Source organism: Mixophyes fleayi, chromosome 10, assembly GCF_038048845.1.
Source record: "Mixophyes fleayi isolate aMixFle1 chromosome 10, aMixFle1.hap1, whole genome shotgun sequence".
Taxonomy (NCBI): domain Eukaryota; kingdom Metazoa; phylum Chordata; class Amphibia; order Anura; family Limnodynastidae; genus Mixophyes; species Mixophyes fleayi.
Window position 1 is genome coordinate 23,385,441 of NC_134411.1, and position 26,276 is coordinate 23,411,716.

Sequence of the window (26,276 nt, forward strand, 5' to 3'; positions counted from 1 at the left end):
TTGTGTTTACATACTATGTAGTGTGAATGTGTCATTAGACACCAATTGTTTCCTTTCTTTTCTCCCTGGAAGTAGTGATGCTGTTTCTCATTTTTTTTTTTATTAATCAAAGTTAAAATTACAACAATTTCATAGCCAGTCAATGTTTTGTTATCCACTGTAGTCATGTGTATTATTTTGCAATGGATCAATAGAAAAACCTAAACTACAGGACATTCTCGTTTTCGGTATTCAAAGAATATCGCTGGTTTCATCCGCTTGTGGAAAAGCAACATGAGATGTGTATTGGGTTTTTCATGTTAGAATACCGACATAGAAAGACGCAGCGTTAGACTTTATTCTTTAAAAAGATGTATAGATTGAAAGATGAAAATAAAAATTGCTAGTGAGAAAGGCAACAGATAGATTGTCTGCGATGATCACATTTTTACATTTATTGCTTTGAAAGTGACATTTTCTTTATATAATGAAAAAAATAGCTTCATTTTTCCACTGTGTTTCTATACAGAAAAATGGCAATCACCAGGGATACACTTGTTCATGCTGCTACCAAGGCAGCAACTGAAGTGGTCCTTTCTTAGCCCTTACTCAAACAAGCAAGCACTTTAAAGGAGACTCTTTAATCATTACTAGTCCTACCAGCACTGTATACAAATACTATGGCGATCATGAATATGCTTAAATGCCCTCGTCTGCCCCCAAATGCTGCTGCCAAAGCAGCTACTTTATTCTGCCATAATAATACGACACAAATGAACAATAAAGAAGCTTCTCTACCTGACTGGATAACTATTGAACAGTTGATGTAGCCAGAAAGTGGCCCTGTAATCCTGCATTAAATGTATAAAGTGTAACAAGGAGACAAAGCCAAACGTATGAAAACAACTGTACGTTTACTCAGTAAAGTATTTTAACAATTCAGGCTTCTGTTTTTCTTTTGTTTGGTACAAGAGGCTTTGTAATTATGTCTTCTTAAAAGTTCTCACTGAATAAAAGTATGGGGGAGAAATTTACTAAGGGGAGATTTATCGTGCGGTTTGCAAACTTCCATGCATCGTATGCGGTTTTCAGATCCAACGCAGGATTTATCATGTAGCACCTGAAGTGCGGTGGTTTGAAAACCCCTAAGCCACATGTGGTTCAGGCCAACTTGCATGTTAAACATCTGATTTTAATTTGCTATTTTCCCTAGCGATGGGCACTGTGCACAGTTGAGAGACCGGGTGGGTGGCTCTACAAATGCTAGCATACACTGTATGGCACTTGTTATTCATAAATATGTATTGCCCCTGTAATCCATATATATATATATATATATATATATATATATATATATGTATTATTATTATTATTACCATTTATTAATATAGCGCCACTACTTCCGCAGTGCTGTACAGAGAACTCATTCACATCAGTCCCTGCCCAATTGGAGCTTACAGTCTAAACTCCCTAACACATACATACACACACAGACTAGGGTCAATTTTGTTAGCAGCCAGTTAACCTACCAGTATGTTTTTGGAGTGTGGGAGGAAACCGGAGCACCCGGAGGAAACCCAAGCAAACAAGAGGAGATCATACAAACTCCTCACAGATATGGCCATGGATGGGAATTGAACTCATGACCCCGATGCTGTCAGGCAGAAGTGCTAACCACTGAGCCACTGTGCTGCCCACATGTATTGCCTCCATAATTCATAAATATTTACTGCCCTATAATTCCATTTAATAAATGTATTTTGGCCAATAATTTATATGTATTGCCTATGTAATTAATAAATACCTATTGCCCCCATAGATAATTTATTAATTATTTCCACATTAATTATTTCTTAAATCGTGAGCTCAAAACCAATGATGGTCCAATAAATACTTACCTAGAATCTTCTTTTTTTTTCTTTTCTTGGTCCGCTATAGTCCAATGAGAAGGTTGACGTCCATAAGAAAAAAAAACCCCTATGTATGAATAGACCACTCTCATTGAGCACGCAATGCAAAATGAATAAAGCTTGGTTGAGCCTGACTTGTTAATAGCGAGACAGCCAATCAGGAGCGGTCTCTTCCACCTCTCTGCCAATCACTGATTATTTGCACATCATGGTTCTAAAATGATACAGTGTGCACATTTGCTGTCTATTAGTATAGACAGTGAACCCATCAAAGTAAACAGGGAAATGTGAATTGATTAGGGTAAGGTATAGCCCTATATCCAGTGAATGGATGTAGGACCACACCTTAATGCAGTAATCTATATTCTCTGGATGGAGTTCTTAGGTATTTGACAGTGATATTAACCCCTTTGAAGAATAGAATATATTTCAAACAGAGATTCCTGACATACAGTGAAACTGAAGCTGGTATGCTTCTTGTACTTTATAAAATCATTTTACAGTAAAATATATTTTCAGTTTTCAAAGGTTAAACTCTAAATGAAAAATAGAAATACTTTGGTCACCCTTGTAATTGTTTTGTCACAAGAATAGAATACAATTTATGAGAGGGCGCATTGGTTATATCGATTACTCATTTTGTTTTATTGTATCTGCTTGCTTTATGATTTGAGGCAACCTAAGCCATAATTATTTTCTTCATATACAATGGCCTTCTCTTTAATGTATATGCAGGAATTTAGCTCAACAGAATCTGTAGCATGCATGGGTTTATCTTTTCAGGTTCCCCGACGTTGCAGCAAGGATGCAAAATAAATGAATCTCTGTTGTGTCTGGCTAGTTATTAGCCAGACAGCCAACCAGGAGCGATCTCTTGCACCATTCAGCCAATCACAGAGAGGCTATCAATTATGAGGGCAATAGATATAAATGAATTATGGGGGCAATACATATTTATCAAGGGTACAATACATATTTATGAATTCCGGGGGCAATACGCAATTTGGGGGACGTTTACAACACACACTTGTGGCACTGCAAGTTGAAGTATGCAATTGGTCCCATATGCATGTTGGCATTTGTAGAACTACATTTCAGTGCATGCTGGTACATGTAGTACCACAGGAGCTTGCACTATATTTTGACATTTTGACCCTGGTATCCAACAGCCCAACGATAGTCAGCATTGGAAATGGCGCGTTGATGATATGTTGATTAATAATTTAATTTTAATGTATCCTCTTGCTTTACAATTTGAGGCAAACTATGCCATATTTAATTTCTTCATATACAATGGTCTTCTCTTTAATATATATGGAGGAATTTAGCTCACCAGAAACTGAAACATATGCATGGGTTTATCGTTTCAGGTTCCACAACGTTACAGACAGATGCAGGCATTCTGACAAGTGAATTATCTCCTTCCTCTGCAACCAGTGAAGTGGTGACTACAACTGGACAAACAGAATTGTTGGAGAATACTACTTTGTATCACAACACTACATTACCGAGCAAGAATCCCAACACTAATGATACAAGCCCAACCTCCAGTGTCCAGGACAATATAACCATGCAGTTGGGAGACATCAATCCTTCTGAATCTTCACCACTATCTTCATTCCAGCCTACAAACTCAGGTCTAAGTGAAACCAGCACATTATCCTTATTGACATTTCCTTTACATCCATCATCTCCAAACACCTCATCTACATCTGGAGCAGATAGTTTGACTTATTTTTCCTCATTATCATCATCATCGCCACCCCCATCATCATCATCACTACCATTGTCATCATCGCTACCATTACCAACATCATCATATCACCAGTCTTCATTATCAATAACTGATTTAAATTATACATCTTCATCTATTGTTCAATATTCTGATGAGGTAACACTAGGAAACAGTCAGGGGGGAATCTCAAACCAGGACATAGTTACAGAGGTGATAGAACCTAGTTCTCCTGTGACCAGCAACACCTTGACCACTCAAACAAACAATTCTTCTGACAAAATGGAAATAGTGTTGATAAAAAAAAAATTAACTTTAGAAGCTACTTCTAGAACACTTCAAACAGTAGACACTCTGCACAATGCAACAGAACCTTCAACAGTACAGGTTACTACTTCATCAGTAGAAGATTCCTCCACACAAACATCTCAGTCTCCTGCAGTCGAAAGTTTAGTAACACCAAAATCCACTTTTACAATATCTCTAGACACACGAGACACCAGCAATTTAGAATCGCATCAGGCAGAAACATTTTCTGTAGCCCAATCAACTGCTACAGTAATGTCTACATCAACTGACCGTGTTAATTTTACTGATGGACACTCAACTGATAATCAGACAAGTAAATCTACTTCCTACTCAAGTACATCAATTAAACCATCTTTCACAGCAGAAACCACAGATGTTCAGAACACAACAAATATCCAGCCATCGAATCAATATACCACTACGTGGTTTGATTATAATTCTACAAATATAGGCACTGCAGAATCTTTAGCAACTGCTGAAATTAGTGAATCATCAACAATAATTAATATAAACAACAGTGCTATTACCTCTGGTCCAATCTCTAATTCTTCATCACTTGTGGTATCTCAGGAGACAAGCAACCTGTCAACTCAGCATACAGAAGCAAGTACATTTACAATGAGCAAACCAATGACCCTGTCCACTGTAGAAGATCAAGCTACTTCAGACTCTGCATCTTTGAAAGTATTCACACTAACCAGCAATACTACTAGTGTAATAGGTAGCAACCAGTCTAATATTGAGACCATTGTTTTGAAAAGCACAAATCCTGAATCAAAGCAGTCTAGAACGTCGACCCAATTATCATCGGAATTTACTACAACAGGTTCTTATTTTTTCATTGATACTGTGTCAAGCACAATGCAATCAAAACCAGCTTCAGAAGAAGCATCATCCCTGGAGGCAGCAACCTCTGGGATTGGATTAAGTATGTCTAGCAATGTTCTGATGTCTACTTCAAGATCAACTCAGACAGAACCTAGTACACCAGCCAGTACTTTGTCCTCTGAAATCACCATTTCATATTCTGAAGAACTGACCTCACAACTTAGTATAGAACCAAATACCATTGAACCATTAGCTGCTACATCAGTGGAGACATTAACGCCACCTGCACCAAGTGCCACCAGTAATAACATGACATTGTGGACTTCAATATCTTCTTCTGAAATGCCATCAGAAATACCTTTGTCTACCAGGCCATCCACATTGATATATAGCACTGATAAAAGCACAGAGAATCTGCAGACAAACTATACAGGGGACACCAATCACATGGTCACAAACAGCACAAAGATTAGTGAGGATAGTACGTTTGTTTCATCAACAATTATGGGATCTAAACCCTTAACCAGCACTGCATTGTCAACTCCAAATGACTCAACCTACAACCTTGGTATTAGTATAGAACAAAGCACCATTAAGCCCTCAGCAGCAACATCATCTGTAGAAACAACAAAGTTGTCTACACCAAGTGACACTAACACTGACATGATACCATCATCAGTAGAAACTACAACATTGCTTACACCAAGCAACTCTAGCGATGATATAATATCTTGGACTTCTGTTTCATCCCCATCTGTAATGAACACATCAACAATATTGTATTCTGAGTCAAATGTAACATCTGCTTCTGAAACACAATCAACAGCTTCTATGTCCACAATGACACATGTTACTGATACCAACACAGAGAGCCTGCAGACAAATTATACAGGGGGCACCAATAACACGGTCACAGACAGTCCAATGATCACTGAAGAAAGTACAATTATTTCATCATCAATTATGGAATCGAAACCCTTAACTAGCAATGCATTATCGAAGTTTGATAAATCGACATCCGATATTGGTGTTAGTATAGAACCAAGTATCATTAAGCCATCAGCAGAGACGTTATCAGTGGATACAACAACATTGTCTACACCAAAGAACACTAGCAATGACATAATATTATCATCAGTGGCAACAAGGACATTGTCTACACCAAATGATACTAGCAATGATATAATATCAACATCAGTGGATACAACAACATTGTCTACACCAAAGAACTCTAGCAATGACATAGTATTATCATCAGTGGAAACAACAACATTGTCTACACCAAAGAACACTAGCAATGACATGTCTTGGACTTCTTCTGACTTTTCTAATGTTTCATTTCCACCTGTAATGAACACATCAACAACATTCTATTCTGAGTCACGCACATCTGATTCTGAAACACTATCAGAAGCTTCAATGTCCACAGGGATGTATGTAACTGATACAAGCACAGACAGCCTGCAGACAAACTCTACAGGAGACATCAGTCACACAGTCACAAACAGTTCCAATATCAATCAAGAAAATACAACTTTCATGTCAACAATGACAGTATCTAGAATGACAAATAGCAATGCATTGCCAACTTCTGATGAATCAACTTCCAATCTTGTTATAACTGTAGAACTAAGCACCACTGAACCAATTGTAACTAACAGAAGTGAAGCAATTACCAGTAGTAATGTAATGACATCCTGGACTGTTATTGATAATACTACTACATTGTCTGATGATTTAAACACAACTACGATATTTTTCTCTTCTCAGCCCACTGTCACAGCTTCTCCTGAAACTCTTGTGTCTAGCTGGACTGCGTCATATGAAGTTACTACAAATGCTGAGAGTACGCAGACAAACCATTTTGGATACTCCAGTTACACTACCACAAACCTTTCTAATGTCACTGAAGAAATTACTTCTTTCAGGTCAACACAGGCTGAGTCTAGAACCTCAACCAGCTATCAATCGTCACAATTTCCTACATCATATTCTGGTGAATTAACCAATGATTTTAACGTTATTAGTGGGCAAAGTACAACTGAATCAGCATCAGTTTCGGAACTAACAACAGGTATTAAGGTAAGTAGCCCTAGTAATTCAATAACTGTTATTGATAATAGTACTACAGTATCTGCTGTTACGTTGTCAGTTGTATTGACCACATCTACATTACTATTCTCTTCTCAGTCCACTTCCACAAATGCTGGTGAAACTATAACAGGAATTTATATGTCAAATGGGACAATCAGTGCAATATATAGTCCTGATACAGAGACAAATGACTTGCAGACATCTACTGCCGGGCACATGTCAAGTCATCAATCTATATCTAGTGTTATAACAACACCACTCTCTTCTAAGTTAACTGAAAGTGTTGAAAGTGTCACAAACACCATGAGTTCTACCACACATTTTACCCCAAATTCAGAGACTACAGAAAACACTTCATCAAGCAATCAATCTACAGATGATTTGATGACCTCTACAACACCAAGTATCACATCCAGTGAGAATCATGAATACATCAATCAGACAAGTTCAGAAATTTCACAAACTACTGTTATTTCTTCCACCGTCAACTCATCAGGATCTCAACCTACATCTGGAAACCAATTGGAATCTAATTCTACCATTAATACTGATATTCAGTCCTATTCTACAACCCCTTACACTATAACCTTCACCAGTGAAATGTCTTCAGCACCCTTATCAACTGAGATATCTTCTGTGTTGACCACTATGGGTAATTCTACACTTATTCAGCAAACAGTAACAGGAGAAGCTGACATCTCAACATACTTAGGGTCTACAGCACATTCTATTGGAAGTACCACTCACAAAGAAAACACTTCAGGTTCCATGGTTCAAACCACATCCCATTTGTCATCCACAGCTTTAACATCAACTCATTCATTATCCTTGCCACATACAACTACAATCTTTCCAACAAACATATCTGATTCTCTTTCTACAGTCTCTTCTATGGTATCTTCTGCTGACGTATCAACTGTTTCAGCTGCAGGAAACGCAACACAAACCTTTAGTACTACACTTTCTTCCTCTTACGGAACCACCACACATCCCACAAGTCATGTCTCTCCATCAATTATTAACACATTGTTGTCCACTCAGCTCACAAAGACTTCCCAGGCTCCAACACCAGGGGTTGTTACTGCAAAAACTACACATTTTATACCAACAAACCACACAGTGCATACACCTACCACAGTTGTTCTTCCAACCACAGTAAATACAAGTATAGCCACAGTACCCACCTCATCTTTTACCCATGCACCAAGTACAAATATGACCAAAACGGTGTTAGATACCACCAAGGCATCAACTGATCTTCCTCAAACCATTACTTCATCCACTGTGGCACCTACAACGGCATCCATGAGGACGACTGTAGTTTCTGTGACAAGTTCCACTCCTACTACAGTTGTGACAACCATACTTAGTACATCAATAACACCTTCCGCGTTGGAGTGTAAGCTATCATCAGAAACCATGATAAAAACTGGTAAGTGCCCTTAGTATTTTCTTCGGATTTGAATTTTCATGTCCGGTTATATGTGACAAAATTATATGGAACATGGGGGAAAAAATTATTGTAAATGAAAGACACAGCATAATCAATTCTGAAAATAAAACACATTAAAATAGTGCGCAAAACATCTTTAGAAATTAATTAGACTTTTGAAGAGACCGAATGAGTATGTCCACACACAGAATAAAAATGTCGACATGTGATGTCATTTCGGTTGGTCAGCGTAGTCAATATAACTAAATAGAGCAATCATTGACCCTTGTGTTAGCTCCAGATGTATTGCTATGGATGATCACAATCTTATTGTATCAGACAAGATTTCATTGGGTATGGCAGAGAAACCACAATACACAAAGGAGTATATTTACTAAACTGCGGGTTTGAAAAAGTGGAGATGTTGCCTACAGCAACCAATCAGATTCTAGTTATAATTTATTTTGTACATTCTACAAAATGACAGCTAGAATCTGTTTGGTTGCTATAGGAAACAACTCCACTTTATCAAACCCGCATTTTAGTAAGTATACCTCAGAGTCATGTAGCTAAGTGTAGTACAAAGCTAAAGCATTAAGATCTGGGTGTATATTTACTAAACTGTGGATTTGAAAAAGGGGAGATGTTGTCTATAGCAACCAATCAGATTCTAGCCGTCATTTTGTAGAATGCACTAAATAAATGATAACTATAATCTGATATGAGCAGCATCTATACTTTTTCAAACCCACAGTTTAGTAAATATACCCCATGGTTGTTCTGCTGCGAGCCCAAACAACCAGATCAGTGAAATTTACCATTTCACCTACAGGATCAAATTGCTCATTGATCCAGTCTATTGGCACTGAACACTTAGAACACATTGAATATGGGTTGCCTTAAATTTATAATTGGGAAATATGAAGAGAGTTATTCAAACAGAATACTTCTTTCTCAAACTGTTTTAAATGAATTTGAGAGATACAGTTAGATATCCTGACAAATTGTAACCCACAGACTGTTGATGTTTGATCACATCAGTAGGACTTTTAGTTCCAGCTGTTGGACTTTCTGAAAATGAAAGAACTTTGGACTTATTTTTAAGAATAAACAGATTGCAAGACTTCCATGGGCCTGTAAGAAGCATCATCTAGTAAACATGCCTCTTGTGTACAGCTGGCTTGGAATACAAACATTGTTTTCTGCCCAAGGCTGTATGCAGTATTAAAGAGTGGATGTGGATGCTTTGTACAAATGATGGTTCTGAACTTCACAGGTTTTGATTACATCAGACTCTAAACAAACATGTCCTGAAATGCTACTGATTTATCGGTAGAGAATCAAGGCTCCACTCCCCCCCCCCCCATCTTAACTGTCCCAATTTTGGCAGGACTGGCCCGGTTTGTGGACTTCAAAAGAGTCGGACCTTACATGAAATTGGGCGGAGTTTCAATTAGAAGGGGCATTTTTGATTAGACGAGGTGGCTGGATCATGGGTGGGGCTTATTTTGTCCCAATTTCTCATGTCTAAATGTTGGGAAGTGTGATTTACCCCCTACGTCTGTAGTAGCACCGCCCCTCCCCATCACCTCTGTAGTAACACTACCCTAATTAGCAACAAATTCTGCCCTGTTCCCCTGTAGTACCACATTCCTCTCTCCCCCTGTAGCAGTACTTACTTGTCCTCCCATTCGCACAGGGAGACTCAGTTCTGCAGTTATACAAGGAGAGTCTGCCAACAAACCAGAGTGAAACTCATTCGTTCTGATTTGCTGCCAGACTGACCTGTCTGATGTGTGGGTGGGAACTGAGATAAGCCCCTCCTCCCCACCGTTATGTGCCCTGTACAATGGGGGACAGTTATAGGGGCACCCGGGATGCCCGGACAGACATACTGCAATGTATCCTGGTCTCCATGTACCCTGTGGGCTGCACGTGGTTGCATGTTGCTTTGGATCAATAATGTTACCCATCTCACTGTAGACCTTTACAACAGGGAGAGGGGGCAGACAAAGCCGCCAAGAGTAATTTTGGGCCCAGGTACAGCAATATTTTAGGGCCCTTTCCAGAGCTGTGAATGGGGCGTGGCCATACCATGTTGGTAGCCCCTCCCATTACAGCGGCAGACCAGGGCCCCTAGATGAACACGGGCCCTGATACATTTTACTTGCCCCCCCCTCTTGGCATTCCTGGGGGCAGGGCAGATTCATTGTGACAGGGGCCCACTTTTTGTTTGTTTTCAAACTAATCCAAATTTCCCAGACAGTGAACCTATTAGTATTAGGTTAAGGTGGTATAGAAGGACTCAGATAATCCACTCCTTTAATTAAAACAGAATGAACTACTGTGTATAACAACATCATTATCCCACAGAAGCGAAGAATGAAGCCATCATGTCACTCTAGGAATTGTGAGCAGAGATTTGCAAATCACTCCCCACTTGAACCAAAAACCGCTGGTTTAGTGGAGATACCGCCAAAGTAGCTGTAGCCGGTGCACCGTACACCTACACAACGTGGCGGAATACTTCTGGACTCCCGGTTGTCTATCTTGGGAAGTGGGCGTGGTCTTGATGATGCGAATCGGGTCACCATGACCCACCCCGTGTGCGTTGGAAGTCCCAGAGGGACTAATTTTCAGCCTATTGAATCATTGGGAACTTTCTGCTTATGCCTCAATGATGTTACTAGTTCCTATTGAATAGATTCCTCGTTAGCATAGTGGAGAGTATCCCCGCCTGTCATGCGGGAGACCGGGGTTCGATTCCCCGACGGGGAGTCCTTATAGTTCCTATTGAATTAAAAAGATGCTTCTAATTATTGAACGCCAGCTATGGCTTAACTGTTCATTGTGTCTCTCTGCTCTCAGTTTTCACCCTGATGTATCAGCCGACCGTCCCAGAGCGAGAGACCGCTGTGCAAAACTTTACAGAATTTCTTAACCACACGCTATACCAAGCATTAAATCAGCCGATTCAAGTATTTGTGAACAGGACGTCAGTAGATGTAAGTACTGCACATACCAATTCTCTTAGGCCCATCTACAAAGGAGGGTATCATTAAAATTTCACGATGGACCCATGCTCGACACATAGCCGAATATTTAATAGCAGAGTTAATACTTTTACTGAATCAGTAAAACATGTAGCAGTTCTGAAGTCAGCAGCCTGCATTTTAAAGTGTTTTGGACTGTAACATCCAATTATGGAAATTATATTTTAACATGATCTCCACTTTTTTTCAAAATCACATCCTATATTTGACAATATTATTTGCAACTGTTTTATTAATATTATTACACTTTAAGGTTGTAATAATGCTCTACTAAACAGATCAATTTCCCTACAGTAGTAAGAAGCAGTTATATGTTAGGGTGTGTTAGATCTAAAATTCTGATCCAAGTTTGCCTGTGGTGTTAAGTATATCTGAAAGCGCTTCAATCAGCTGGAGAGAATTGACACAGACCAAGTTCTGTATATAAGGAAAATTCTCTGATTTATTGATACAAAGATACAAGTTTTTATAGCCTACTGAATAAATGAATCCTACGTCATAAGCATACTAAGTCTATAGGAAGCGCTGCTAATTAACTATCTCATGTATTCTTGAGGTGTTTACTTTCTCCCCCTCCTAAGGACAGATGAGCCTATTATTTTTATCTCAAGGGGAGCTGGAGGTTCATCTCCTGTATGCCATGTCCAACATCATGGGCACAGCTCCCACAATACGAGCTGAACATGAAGCTACTTATTGTTCTCATATCTTAATACATTCTTCAGGTGTTCTCTGTGTCAGCTTAACCTCAAGGCCATGGGCTTACATCTTGTAAAACAGCAAATCAGCAGAAAAATGAATAATCTCTTTTAGCAAATAATATTTCTATGCAAGTTACAATAAATGGCTGAACAAAGGCCTTATGAGGCCTTAACAAAAAATCATATTTGACAGGTGAAAAGTAGCTGAATGGCAATTGCTATGGACTTGTTATAATAAATGGGACAAAGTGGCGATAGGTGATGGTGGCAGGTTCACGTGGGGTGGTCTAAATTAAAGATGATCTTGATTCTAATGTGCTACAATTGGAATTTCTAAGGCTACATAATCCACTTGTGTTTAATATACATTTTTACTAACGTTAATAAGATCATACAATGAAGCTATATCTTGTGTGCTTATCCTTGAAGAAATAAGCATAAGTTATTATATGAATATTGGTCTTGTGGATTTAAGGAGAAATAAGAATTATTATTTTTTGTATAATTCCTATTATTTTTATATTTTGTATAATTCCTGTAATTCCTATATTTTTTTGTGTGTTTAATACATGTAAACACATCAGGAAACATACAATAAGTTTCCTGAAGTAGCTTTCCAATAAACAGAAACGCAACCGAATGCGAAAGTAAAATGCCAGTGGGTATGGTTTTTTAGAGACAGACCCATTAACCTGCATTTTAAAATTGTTAAAAACTCCCAGAGGCTATCTAAGAGCTTTATTCACAACATAAGGCAACAGAAAATTGATAACACTTATATGTCTAAGGGCTAGATTTACTAAGCTGCGGGTTTGAAAAAGTGGGGATGTTGCCTATAGCAACCAATCAGATTCTAGCTTTCATTTATTTAGTACATATTACAAAATGACAGCTAGAATCTGATTGGTTGCTATAGGCAACATCCCCACTTTTTGAAACCCGCAGCTTAGTAAATCTAGCCCTAAGTGTTTAATAAAATGTTTTACATAGCACTATAGGTTAATTCATTTTATTATTGTTTTTTTGTTTTGCACTAAACATATGTTGCTATTTTTTTGTATACTTCTTGTTATTCATATTTGCAAAAAATTGTAAACAAATAAACCCAACTGGCCAAAATGACCTTAGAAATAAAAGCTGGGTGTTTTTTTTTTTTTTTTTTACACGTTATAAGCTTCTGTGTAAAACCAAACAAATACTGATTTACAGATAAAGTGCCTTTTATCCCAAATTAATTAAGCTTGCTTTGAATCATTTTACTGTAATACAACCAAGGAATGCGGCTTAGAAAACGGATAGAGAGATATCTCTCTATAATAGAATCAAATATCATTTTGGGATAACTCTCGCTTCATTCAGTGAACTGCTATTCAGTTTCCATTTATTGTTTTTCCCTGTCAGAGGATTTTCGTATAAAACAATGTTCTTTTGTTCCACGGGAGGAACATTCTTCTCATTTATTATGTGGATGCAGTAATAACTTAGAATACATGTATAAAATTGTTTCCTGTATTGACAGATGACGAGCCAATCACGAAATGTCACAGTGGGGTATTCTGTGTCGGTGAATTTCTCAGTTTACATTCCTTCAGCCATCGTCGATGTTCTTTCAGGAAATAATGTCTTTAACGTAACTGACCTCAAGCGACGTATACAGAACCTACAGTCTGTGCCAGTAATAGCTGAAACGTGGGAGTTGGTGCCAAACAGTTTTAAGTTAAAAACAGGCAAGTGCACATGATTTAAAATGAAAAGTAAATGTAAACAATAATGTATGATTCATATAGTGGTGCTTGGAGTTAGACTAATACTAATGCTATTTACTTTTCTGCTGTCTTTTGGTGTAAAATAAATACATTTATTTCTGACCTATCTACTTGTGTGCTGGAGATTTCATCCACAATGTATCAATTCATTTTGGAATGATAGTAGTTTGGGCTCTAGCAGTAGCCGGGACAACTGTTAGTTTTTTTGGGGGGGGGATTATTGCTTTTTTTGGGGGCAGAAAACTGAATACTTATATTTGCACATAATCCTATTGTCAGTTAGGGAATGCCTCTTACAAATGACTGAACAGCTTTAATAATCTCACAAAGGATCATATAGTGATTCACCTACAGACACCTGGAAGTATGTTTGCCTGGGAGAGCAGTTTTCTCCAGAGAAGGGCTATCCCAGCTCGTATCTCAATATATCAAGGGGTTAACCCTGGAGAAATCTGAGATTTCTCCAGCCTTAACCCAATTACCGCATCTTAACACAGTCCCCATGTACCTCTGTGCAATCTATACCAATTTATCAATCCTTTAACAGCAAACATCATCTCAAGATAGCGATAAGCTTTTTCGCCCGGACAGAGAAGAAACAGTGAAGAGACAGCTTACCTCTCCCTCCATCCTCCTACGCCGGCTGCCTGCTCCTCTCCTCCTGTCAATCTTGGTCAACTAAGTCGGCACAGCAATCTCCAGGGCTAGTAAACGGTAGCCCACACAGCAAGCAGTGAAAGGGTTAAACAGGAGACTCAACTTCTTTAACCCTTTCAAAGTAGGGATCAATACATGTGCAAAAAAAAAAAAAAAAGACTTTAAAGGGGACTTTAATGTTAAAGGATGAAGGGGTGAAAAGTTCTCAGAGCAGCATTCCCGACCCCTACCTCTCTCTCCCTCTGCATACAACATTAGCTATTGCAAAACATTCAGACATGTCCTCTGCTTCCAACACTGAAGCTATGCCCTGTCTGCTGCATTATACAGCTGGGTACACACCTATACAATCTTACTTCAGATGCAATTTCTGTAACGATTTGACCAATGACTGAAAGTCCCGATGGTCATGCAGATTCATGTGTACACACCTACACGATTTACCTTCAGATCTGTGCTCTTCATCTGTCATAACCATCTGCTGAAAAAATTGTGACTCTGTACACTCTACCGGTATCTGCTTACACTGCTGGTCGTGACTGCGTACACACTTCCACGTTTGCCCGACATTGTTCTATCAAAACCAAATCAACAGATGCAATGTGCTTTGGTACAATAAAACATGATCATGGGAATGTACACACTAATGATATTTCGGTCCTAGCAGTTGCTTTTCATGTGATTGGCTTGATAATGGGGTGAAAAACCTGTAGTGTGTACCCAGCTTTATGCAGGTATGTGAAGAAATACTCCGCTGGGACAGACAGTTTTCACCGTCACTGTCGCTGCCAGAGATTCTTGTTGAATACAGTAGAAAACTTATTTTTCATTGTTGCCATAATAGTTCTCTTTAGTGATGGGCAACACAGTGATAAATGGACTCCTAAAGGAGCAAATATAAAGCGATCAGAGATCCTAGTGACATGTCTTCCTTAACTTGATGATCATTCCATTGGTGGCACAAGAGGATATAAAACCAATGATGTTCTACTGACATTTTACAGTTTGAGCAGCCCATGATGCACTGTTGAAAGTAGAGGAATATAAATACAAACTAGAGATGCTCACTGACCCCCGTGAACTGGTTTTGGTTTTGGATTTGGATTAGCTTCGTGTTTTGGTTTTGGTTTTGGCAAAACCGCCCTCGTGTGTTTTGGTTTTGGTTTTGGATTTTTTGGAAAAAAGCTAAAATATGCTGAAATCACATAATTTTGCTCTTTTTTTTTGTTCCTACATTATTATTAACCTCAATAACACTAATTTCAAGTCATTTGCAGTCAATTTTGACCACCTCACAGGTCACATTATTATTTTCATACACTTTCGGACAAAGACTGCAGCGACTTGGCTGGATGGTAAGCGACAGAGCAATGACACAAACACACGGCAGTTCCTAGCACATCTAGGACACATTGGCACACAGCAGTGGCAGAAAAGAAAAATGGGGGTCCGTCCGCCCTCCCACCCACGGTTATGTTGGATCTTAAAAAGGAATCCAAAAATCGCGAGATCCGAGAACTGAAGACGTCACAATGACGTTTTGCCTTGTTTTCAAATCCAAAAAAGCGCGAAGGTACCGGACTTGCATCTGCTAAGTTCGGGTATATTCTCGGAAAACTGAGCCTGAGCATTTCTAGTACAAACATAAGTAACAGCTTTATACAGGAAGTAAATAGAGAAGTATAGTATAGAAGTTTTACTTGAGAGCAAGCTTCATAAAGCAGATTTCACAGATCTGTACAGGAAGGTATCGGCCTCAAGCCTAGGACAGCTGGTTTGATTTAATTAGCTGAAAACTCATTTACAGTGTCTCCTGACAAAAGTTCTTTGGCAATTTTCTCAGGTTCATTTTCACAATTACTGAGGTAGGAAAGATAGATATTGCTTGACAGATGTTCCCATGCAACATAGCACAATATTAAAATTGACATAGAGACTTCACTTACGCACAATAAAGGCAGCCATTTTTCTGGGCTGGGCCAATATTCATGGCTCATTGGTACCACTCATTCCTAGTGAACTGCATTGCCATGAATACTGGCCAGAAACATGGCTGCCCACACAGTGTGCCAATGACAGGTTCACCTGTCATAATTTTTCAATCAATTGTTCACTTAAATTTGGGAGATTAAAGCAGAAAGATTTTGCCCGCCAGCGTCATATCACCCATATTTACATCACTACACAGCGGCTCTAAAATATGTTTTCTATTTTTGTGTATTTGTGTTTGTTTTGACAGTGCTGAAGTTGATGGGGACAGACAGTAATATTCACACATGTGTCTATGTGCGGAACATGGAACAAAGGCTACAGACGGCTTTCGAGAAGGCTGAGATTACCAACGCAGGTACAAGTAGCAACAGCCTCTCGGTCCAGGTAAGGATCCTTGCATCTACTAGATTAGAAAACTAAGAGAAATGTGCTGGATATAATTGCTATGCAGATTTGGTATGTCAGCATTTGTGATCCCAATTAATCTTGTCAGTCCATGAGACCAATGTAAAGAATTTCAGGACTAGAATGGAATATTAGCTTTTCTATGCTAGGTTGAATATGTACTTTCGTATGCTGGGTTGAATATGTGTTTTCCCATGCTAGGTTGAATATGTGCTATACAGGGGCGGGCTGGCCCAGGGGGGCAGCGCCCCCCCGGGCCGCTCAGTCAGACCGCTATTAGGGCCGAAGGGTAGGCCGGCCGGCCGCCCTCGGATGCAACATACCCCATTTTTTCCCGCGGCCGCATCTGCTGACACAAGATGTGGCCGCGTCATCAATGACATGGCCGCATCCCATGTCATGAGATGCGGCCACCTGTGTGCCCCCCGGGCTTCCCTCTCCCAGCCTGCACCTGGTGCTATACTATGCTGGGTTGAATATGTGCATTCCTATGCTGGGTTGAATATGTGCTATACTATGGTGGGTTGAACATGTGCTCTGTTATACTGGGTCAAGCCCACCACCTGGCAGTGGTTCTCTCCTGCACATCCATCCATAATAGGAAAAGCCTCATCCTCATGCTCAGCCACATGACAACCTAATCTCATAGACACCAACCTGGCCAATTCCATCTGGTGGACATGTGTCTGCTCCTGAATCTAGCACTGACTCTTTTCCTGAATTGGACTGGGTTCAATTATTTAATTGATATAAAAGTCTTATTTTGTATCAGGCATTAATTCGGACTACGTTATCTAAAGCAAAAAGTGAGAGCGAAGTTCTGAATGAAGGTAAGGTTGATTTCTCTGTTTTCAGCAGTAGCCTATTACTCTTAAAGTGACTGCCATCACAATGTAAAAACACACTGGGGTTTGTCAGGGGCGGAACTATAGCCGCTGCAGGGGGCGCGATGGCCCAGAGGTCAGGTGGAGTCCGGCGCTTCACTGCATACGCACTCGCCCCACGAATGCTCAGAAGAGTAGAGCTGGACCCTTTACAGGGGAGGAACACATTTCATACATTATAATTCATTATAATTTAACCCTTCCATTCCTTTTATTATTGAGTTTTTCCACCTCTGAACATCTTGAATTCTCCCATGTCCTTCTTACAATGAGGTGTCCAAAACTGTAACAAAAATTCAAGTTATGGTCTAATTAGTGACCTATACATGACAATACTGTCTCATGCACGTATTTCCTTTCTTATGTGTACCAGGATTTGATTTGCTGCCTGGCACTGGGAACCGCTACCCAGCTTTACTCAAATCCTTCTTCAGCTCAGTTTTCCCCATCTGTATTTCGTTTAATGTATAAGTAGCACAGTTATTGCCGTGGCCTAGGGCGAACCCCCCAACATTTTTCCACATTGTATTTCATCTTCCATTTCACGGCCCAGTTTGTCTAAATCTTTCTGTAGCAGGTTACTGTAATGCTCTGTATTAATAACCCGACATAGCTTAGTCTCACCGACTATGGACACCTTACTTTCTAAGCCATCTAAAAGAAAATTAATAAAGTATTGAAAAAGATAGTGTCTGGTACTGATCCCTGTTGTACAGCACTAATAACCTTAGCCCAGTCTGAATATGTTCCATTTATAACTATTCGCTGTCTACAGTTCTATTCCAGTAAATATACGATAGAAGTACTGAAGTTACATTTACCATTTGTTTTTGTCCCGAGTTAGGCTGGGTACACACTACAGAAAACGTCTTCCGATGCGATATAGTTAATGGTTTTACCGACTGGAAAAAAAAAAAAAGTCCCCATCAACATGTCGGTTCATGTGTACACACTAAACACGTTGTACAAGATTTACCTTCAGATCTGTGCTCTTCATCTGTCATAACCATCGGCTGAAAAGATCGTTACCCTGCACACTACATAGAAATCTATATACACTGCCGGTCCTGAGTGCAGACACACTGCAGAACTGGAACAACATTGTTCCATTGTTGAACGAGATTTTTAGTTTGGTGTAAAAATCAAATGAAATTATAGGATGAGCTTTGGAGTGATAATCATTCATCGTTGGAGGTGCCCACTAATGCAATACCTGTAGTGTGTACAAAGCTTAAAAACTGTTGTGTTTGCATTACTCACAGTAGTGCTAATTAAATTACAGATCCTCTACCCCCAAGGTACAGTCCAAATGTTTTGCTTATTGGCTTGCAGACCATCAAGTTTATCTGTAATTACCATAGCAAAGAGATAGCTCATATTGGCGCATTGCATTTAATTTCCACCTATTGCTTAGTTTAAATTAAATTGTGTGCACTCATCAATGCAGTTAACTGCAAGGAAAAGATTGTTTTTCTGAATATTAACTAATGTTTAACTGATGTTATAATATATATTGTTTTAATTTATACCCAACTACCATTTGTATGATAGCACAGTGTTCTATGTTCTATGCAGATAATAAGGGTTTCTGTGTCTCTTTTATGTTTATGCTGGGATATGGTCAGACTTATCGCCTAAAGAGTCTACATGCACGTGTGGGATTTTTGGCAGTATGCTGGGTCTTGAATGTGCTGCAGCTGTAAAGATCTGCGTCATAATTCATGATTATACCATTTGCAGGTGCTGCAGCCAGCAGGGTACTCTACTTTAAAGTGCCTACCTAAAATACCCACAGAGAAACTTAACCATTTATTTCCTAGATTAGAACCTTAACCATTTACCCTTTCTGGGAGGTAGAAAGTCGACATAATATATCATTCAGTAAAATTCTATAGTAACATTCTGTAATGTATATTGACATAAGACATTATTGTGCATGGAAAACATTTATTTTTCTATATAAGGACCAAAGACCTACAGAAAGTATTGATAGACTGAAATCCATATTTTAGGATTTAGCTAGATGCCAGAACCTGTTAGAAAATATTCTGCTACTTATTGAGTTTAATGCGACAGCTTATTTGCATATTATGATTAAGCAGAAGGGACCTAATTGACAAAATATGATCTTATTTATAGTTCTGTAAAGTTAATTAGCTGTTTTACCCAAAGGAGTATTCCTATTTGTTCTATTGCCTAAAGGCGGCAGATAAAGTGGATCCCTTCAAGTCCCCCATGTAAACTACCATAAACATTACTATATGGGCTGTGAGCACCTTAAAAGACTAATTTTGTAATATAATTTATCAACAAGATAAATACCATTAATTTATTACATTTATTTTTTTAAATAATTCCCTTAATTTTGCTACCCATTTAAGCTAGGCTGCCTTAGAAAGCTTCCATTGTTTGCCTCATTATAGATTTACTTGTCTGAATCCCAAAATTTGCAACTGAACCCAAATCTTGCTAAAACCCTTTAAGATGAGTCCTGGATTCTGGTGCAGCCCCCAGGGCTCCGGTTGAATGGCGACCTGGGTAGGGTGATTTTTTTTAACGCTAAGTGCACTTGGCTACACTCGTTCTTATGATACTATATAATGCAGAATCCATTCTGGTGGCTAGTAAACAACACAGAGCTAGTATAGAAAACTGAGCCTAGTCTGGTGGCTAGTGGGCAAAGCTGAGCCCAATCTAGTATGGTGGCTAAGTGGTTAGCACTTCTGCCTCACAGCACTGCGGTCATGAGTTCAATTCCTGTCCATGGCCTTATCTGTGTGGAGTTTGTATGTCCTCCCCGTGTTTGCGGGGGTTTCCTCCGGGTGCTCCGGTTTCCTCCCATACTCCAAAAATATCCTGGTAGGTTAATTGGCTGTTAACAAATTGACCCTAGTGTCTGTCTGTGTGTGTGTGTGTGTGTGTGTGTGTGTGTGTGTTAGGGAATTTAGACTGTAAGGGCAGGGACTGATGTGAGTGAGTTCTCTGTACAGCGCTGCAGAATTAATGGCGCTATATAAATAGCTGATGATGAGGATATTGGTGCATTTTAGTATTTTTATTACATTGGTATCTGTCAACAACAATCAATAATTCATTTAGTACACTTGGTTGATGCAAAAGGTGCCTCTTTGGAAGTAGAGGCTGATGCCTAATATCTGCCCCCTAGGCCTAAAAATCAGGTCATTTTGTAGAGCTTAAAAGACTCTGAAAACCTTCCCTGTACTGGGAACACCCCCTAAATGTTCAAATATCTTGTCACACAACACAGCACAAAATCTAATTTTCTTCCATGTGGCTGCAGCGTGACGAGTTTTACCGCACCGAGTCCTTATTCCGAAAAGAATCGATCCAGCTCCAAGTTTGCATCCTGCATTTGCAGCCATCTTGGTTTGCTAAGCTATGTGCTGACAAGTATAAAGAGATGCAAATATTAGGCTGTTTAAACAGTGCATGTACAATATATCTATTGTGTATTTTCACCTCTTTTATTAGATTTTGAGCACATCGAATGTTAACCAGTTACTAACGCTGATCTATGTGGTGAAGAACAACAGCAAACCATTAAATGGAACGACAGCTAGCAGCCTCCTTAACGTCCTCTCTGGAGAGGTGGTCGGATACTACCTAGGAGACCCTACCTCTATTATTGCAGAGCGTAAGGATTATTATATTACAGTCACAAATATATTATTTGAAATTCCAAGGCTTCAGTAATATATATATAACATAGCTGGGATTGTACTAGTTGTTTCCCCACCTTGTGTCTTTGCATTTTACTCCTGACCTATTTGTTTAATTCCTTCATAGCCCTTTAAGTCCAAGTTGCTCACCCTCCCCTACAATGCCCTTCAGTAATGCTTACCATCCATACATTGCTACACACCAAACCCTGGATAGTGTTAGTAGAGAGCCAACCACACATTTACTTATAATTTAAATACCAATGCCAGCTGTGTTAATCCTTTTATTCATCCTATTGTTTTCTCCAGCCATAGAGTATCTAACTATTGATATCTCCGCTGCCACAATGGAGTACTGGGTGAACACAGGTAATTTTAAATTTGTTTACTGCATTTATGTTCAGATTATGTTTATTAATAGATGATGTCAGATGGAGAGGTGAGGACAAGGTATATTGATGTTTGCGCTCCTGGAACACAGAACTCATTCATTAAGGAAAGAAAAAAAAAATAGTAACTTTGCACCAGGGCAAAACTTTGTTGCATTAGAGGGGGAGGTAAATTTAAAATGTCTGGACAGATTTATAGTTGGGATAACGCATGTCCTAGATCAACTTTACATTTCAGTGTACAAATAAAGCTATCAAGTATTTGTGTGCTAGATGAAAAACCAGACAGTATTAACTTATGCGCAAAATAATTAGAAATGTTCATTGACCCCCTGTGTTTTGGTTTTGGGTTTAGATCCCTATTTTTTTTCCTAAAATCATATTTTTTTTATAAAAGCGCACAATTTGGCAGTTTTTTTGTTCCTACATTATTATTAACCTCAATAACATTAATTTCCAGTCAATTTTTGTCAAGTGACAAGAACACTACTACCCCTCCTGTTTCTGTATGAGCAATGGCACTGAGCAATGTCACTGGAGAATGGAGAGTGACAAAACACTGCTACCCCTGTTTGTGTGTGAGCAATGGCACTGAGCAATGTCACTGGAGACTGGAGAGTGACAAGAACACTGCTACCCCTGTTTCTGTCTGAGCAATGGCACTTAGCAATGTCACTGGAGACTGGAGAGTGACAAGAACACTGCTACCCCTGTTTCTGTATGGACAATGCAACTGAGCAATGTCACTGGAGACTGGAGAGTGACAAGAACACTGCTACCCCTGTTTCTGTGTGAGCAATGGCGCTGGATCTCCTGGGGAGGGTGGTACTTATGGAATCCAAAAATCCGCGAGATCCGACAACGGAAAACAATGACGTTTTGCCTTGATTCAGATCTGAGGATGCGCAAAAGTACCGAGCCAGCTCGCGAGCCTACTCAGATTACCTAAATTCAGTGTGCATCTCTAAAAATAATAAAACTAATTTGCACCCCTTGCATTGTAACATGATTTTGTCCAGGAGAAAATGTACTAATTTGTTTGCCTTACTTTCCTTAATGAATCAGGCCTGTATACGTTCAACTCTAAATGAGTCCCTTAATGTCTATTTCAACCAGATATTTACTAAAGCCAAGTGGAAGAGTAAATTTCCTGCATTCGTCACAAACAAAGCTGACACAGAGCAAATTGCGCTCTTTGTCTGCTACACATTCCTCATTTTTGTACTGCAATACATAAGTCAATATAAAAAGCACATACTCGTATAGCTGCTACTGAACAAACAGCCATCTCAACATGTCATGATTCACATGCAGAGACCTTGGCTACATTCTACAAACATTCTTTAATGTATTTGTTGTTTGGAAGATGATGACTGCGCTTAGGATTTTGCAAGCGTGAAGAATTTTATTTTCCAGATTTCACAACTACCGACAATGTAAACAGCAACATTCTGTCGTCCTGGCAACCGGATGAGCAAAACTACCTTTGGCAGCGCTGTTAAGAAAGAAATATGACTAAACAAAAAAATAAAAAAAAATAAAGTGAATTTAAATAGGGTTATATTGAGATGAAATGTTATAAGGTGTAAAGCACATGTAAGTTCAGTACAGTGAGCGCGTGCAGAATCAAATTAACCATGATCCTTAGAGATGCATTCAATTTTGACACATGTTTAAGATACACCTTTTGGAAGGTGTACTTCTGTGTGATCCACCAATTTATTCATCTCTCCCCCATGTCCCAAACGACAATATTTGTGTAGCACTTACCTCTATAATCACTCAAGATCCATTCAAGGCATGAAAAGTTTTCGAGTATGTCTGAATTTTATATTACACTTAAGCTATATACAAAAAAATACAAATGTGGTTTGAATATGATCAATAACCTTGTGCAATAATGTAACAGTAATGAGTTATAATTGTTTACCTGGCCTACAGTGATACAGGGAGTTGAAAACCAGTTATTGGGAGTAAACAACCAAAGCTTTGCACAACAGATGGAAGAGAGACTGGCAAAACTGTTCCAAATCTCTGGTCAACAATCAAGAAGATTTAAAAGAGCAACTACCGTAGGCAGTTACACTGTGCAGGTTGGTGGATACAAGTTGGATATTAAATAGCAGCCTAAGAGCTCATTCAGTAACTGTGACCGAAACTCATATTAAATTATAATTTATATTATAATATAATTGATCTGACCTGGAGTGTAGTGAAAGTGCTATGAGGATATCACCACCCTAAAAGTTCACTAGAAATCACTGTATAATGTTTATAGCAACATAGGCAGAGATAGATGCTAGATTAGATGTTAAATATGTTATTTGTATGTTGTAACTAAAAAAATCTCAATAAAAAATACTTTATTAAAAAAAATCAAATTTATAGCATAAATATAAAAATGACAAAATTACAGAGGAATGGTGAAAAAACTCAACATGCAATCATGATACATATTTTTAATACTATAATACCTTTTAACAGACCGTGAGAATGTTTAATTCACATTGGGATTATTCTGTTAAAAATGACAGACGAAAAATGGAGTAAATTGTCTTCAGAAGTTATTTTAGCTGTACAGACTTATTCTATAAAAATGTTCTATAAAAATGTATACCATTCTATAAGACCTATTCTATACAAATGTATACCATTCTATAAGACATATTCTATAAAAATGTATACCAATCTATTGAACATATTCTGTAAAAATGTATAACAATCTATAAGACATATTCTATAAAAATGTATACCATTCTGTAAGACATATTCTATACAAATGTATACCATTCTATAAGACATGTTCTGTACAAATGTATGCCATTCTATAAGAAATATATTCTGTACAAATATATACTATTCTATAAGACATATTCTGTACAAATATATACTATTTTATAAGACATATTCTATACAAATGTATACCATTCTATAAGACATATTCTATAAAAATATATACCATTCTATAAGACATATTCTATACAAATATATACCATTTTATAAGACCTATAAGTAGATAAGTAGAGGTATTAGTCCATGCCCATATGACAATCATCATCAGCATTTATTTATATAGTGCCACTAATTCCGCAGCACTGTACAGAGAACTCTCTCACATCAGTCCCTGCCCCATTGGGGCTTACAGTCTAAATCAGGCCTGTGCAACCTGCGGCCCTCCAGATGTTGTGAAAATACAAGCCCCAGCATGCTTTGCCAGTAGACAACCTGTTGATAGATGGAAGGGCATGCTGGGACTTGTAGTTTCACAACATCTGGAGGGCCGCAGGTTGGACAGGCCTGGTCTAAATCCTATGTATTGTTTTATAGATGGTGAAAATGCAGCGCTTGTCGGGACCTAATAATCTAGCGGAGTTGACGTACTACGCTCAGGAAAATGGGCAACCAATATCGGGCGCAGCTGCTGCCAAGCAATTGAGTACTATCGACCCCCAGACCATGGCCCTCACCCTTGGCTATATTGTTCGAGTACAAGCAAATGGTAAGCACATTTTAATTTATAAAAACATTGGCTGCCAGGTCTGATTTAGGAGCCAATAGGAATTGCTGAATGCAGGAGCTAGGTTATTGGATGACAGAGTACGGAAGGTGGAAACAGGAGTGCAGTTTGGCAGCTGTAGGAAAAGTCATAGCTGTGGGTTACAATAATCCAAGTCAGATGTGATAAGGCTGTAACGTACCAATATAGAGTCATCTCTCAAAATTGTTGACCTTATTCATAGAACAATTACAGATTGCCCTTGTGACATTGCATGCTTGGAAAAAATGTTGGTAACATATTTCAGGCCTGATTCATTAAGGAGAGAAAAGCAAAAACAAAAAAAAAAGGAGTCATTTTGCTCCTGGGCAAACCATGTTACATTGCAAGGGGTACTAATTAGTTTACTATTTTGCACGTAAGGATAATAATGACTGCTTTTTCCTGTAGCACACAAATATTTATAATAGCTTTTTCTTTACAATGAAATTTAAAGCTGATCTAGGACATGCCCTACCTCAACTATAAATTTGTTCACACATTTTAAATTTACCTCCCCCTCCAATGCAACATGGTTTTGTCAAGATGCAAATTTACAATTTTTTTTTTTGCTTTGCTTGCCTTAATGAATCGTATATAGTAATATAGGGGACAATGTAGAGTAAATACAGCTACTGGGTGCACTATTTGCGCTTCCAAATGCACAACATGATTTAGAGTTTTAAGAGGGGCGTGGCCTAGCCCAACTCTACAATGCAGTGCAGAAATAAATGGCCAGTATGTGTGTGCAGTGTGCAAGGGCAGTACAATATAGGTTACTCGTCTGCAAATTCTACAGCTGGACAAAGGTTGCACTTAACTCTAAATCAGCCCCATAGCAAGAAAAAAACCAAAAGATATCAAAAAAGAGTTCCAATGTTAATTTTATGTGTTGTTAGTGTGAAACTTAGACTCTAGGGCCGCGCTCTG

At 38.7% G+C, this 26,276-nt stretch overlaps 1 protein-coding gene across 2 annotated transcripts in view; it reads left to right on the top strand.

The window, feature by feature from the left end:
* Window positions 1-26,276, top strand: part of KIAA1549L (KIAA1549 like) — a 128,708-nt gene that overhangs the window by 51,627 nt on the left and 50,805 nt on the right. For both annotated transcript variants that reach the window (XM_075188061.1, XM_075188062.1), the window contains exons 2-10: window positions 3,260-3,526; window positions 7,736-8,284; window positions 11,153-11,289; window positions 13,558-13,765; window positions 16,701-16,837; window positions 21,235-21,397; window positions 21,732-21,791; window positions 23,753-23,904; window positions 25,139-25,310. In XM_075188061.1, the coding sequence (XP_075044162.1) occupies window positions 3,260-3,526; window positions 7,736-8,284; window positions 11,153-11,289; window positions 13,558-13,765; window positions 16,701-16,837; window positions 21,235-21,397; window positions 21,732-21,791; window positions 23,753-23,904; window positions 25,139-25,310 (1,845 nt within the window). The remainder of the gene's footprint in view (window positions 1-3,259; window positions 3,527-7,735; window positions 8,285-11,152; window positions 11,290-13,557; window positions 13,766-16,700; window positions 16,838-21,234; window positions 21,398-21,731; window positions 21,792-23,752; window positions 23,905-25,138; window positions 25,311-26,276) is intronic.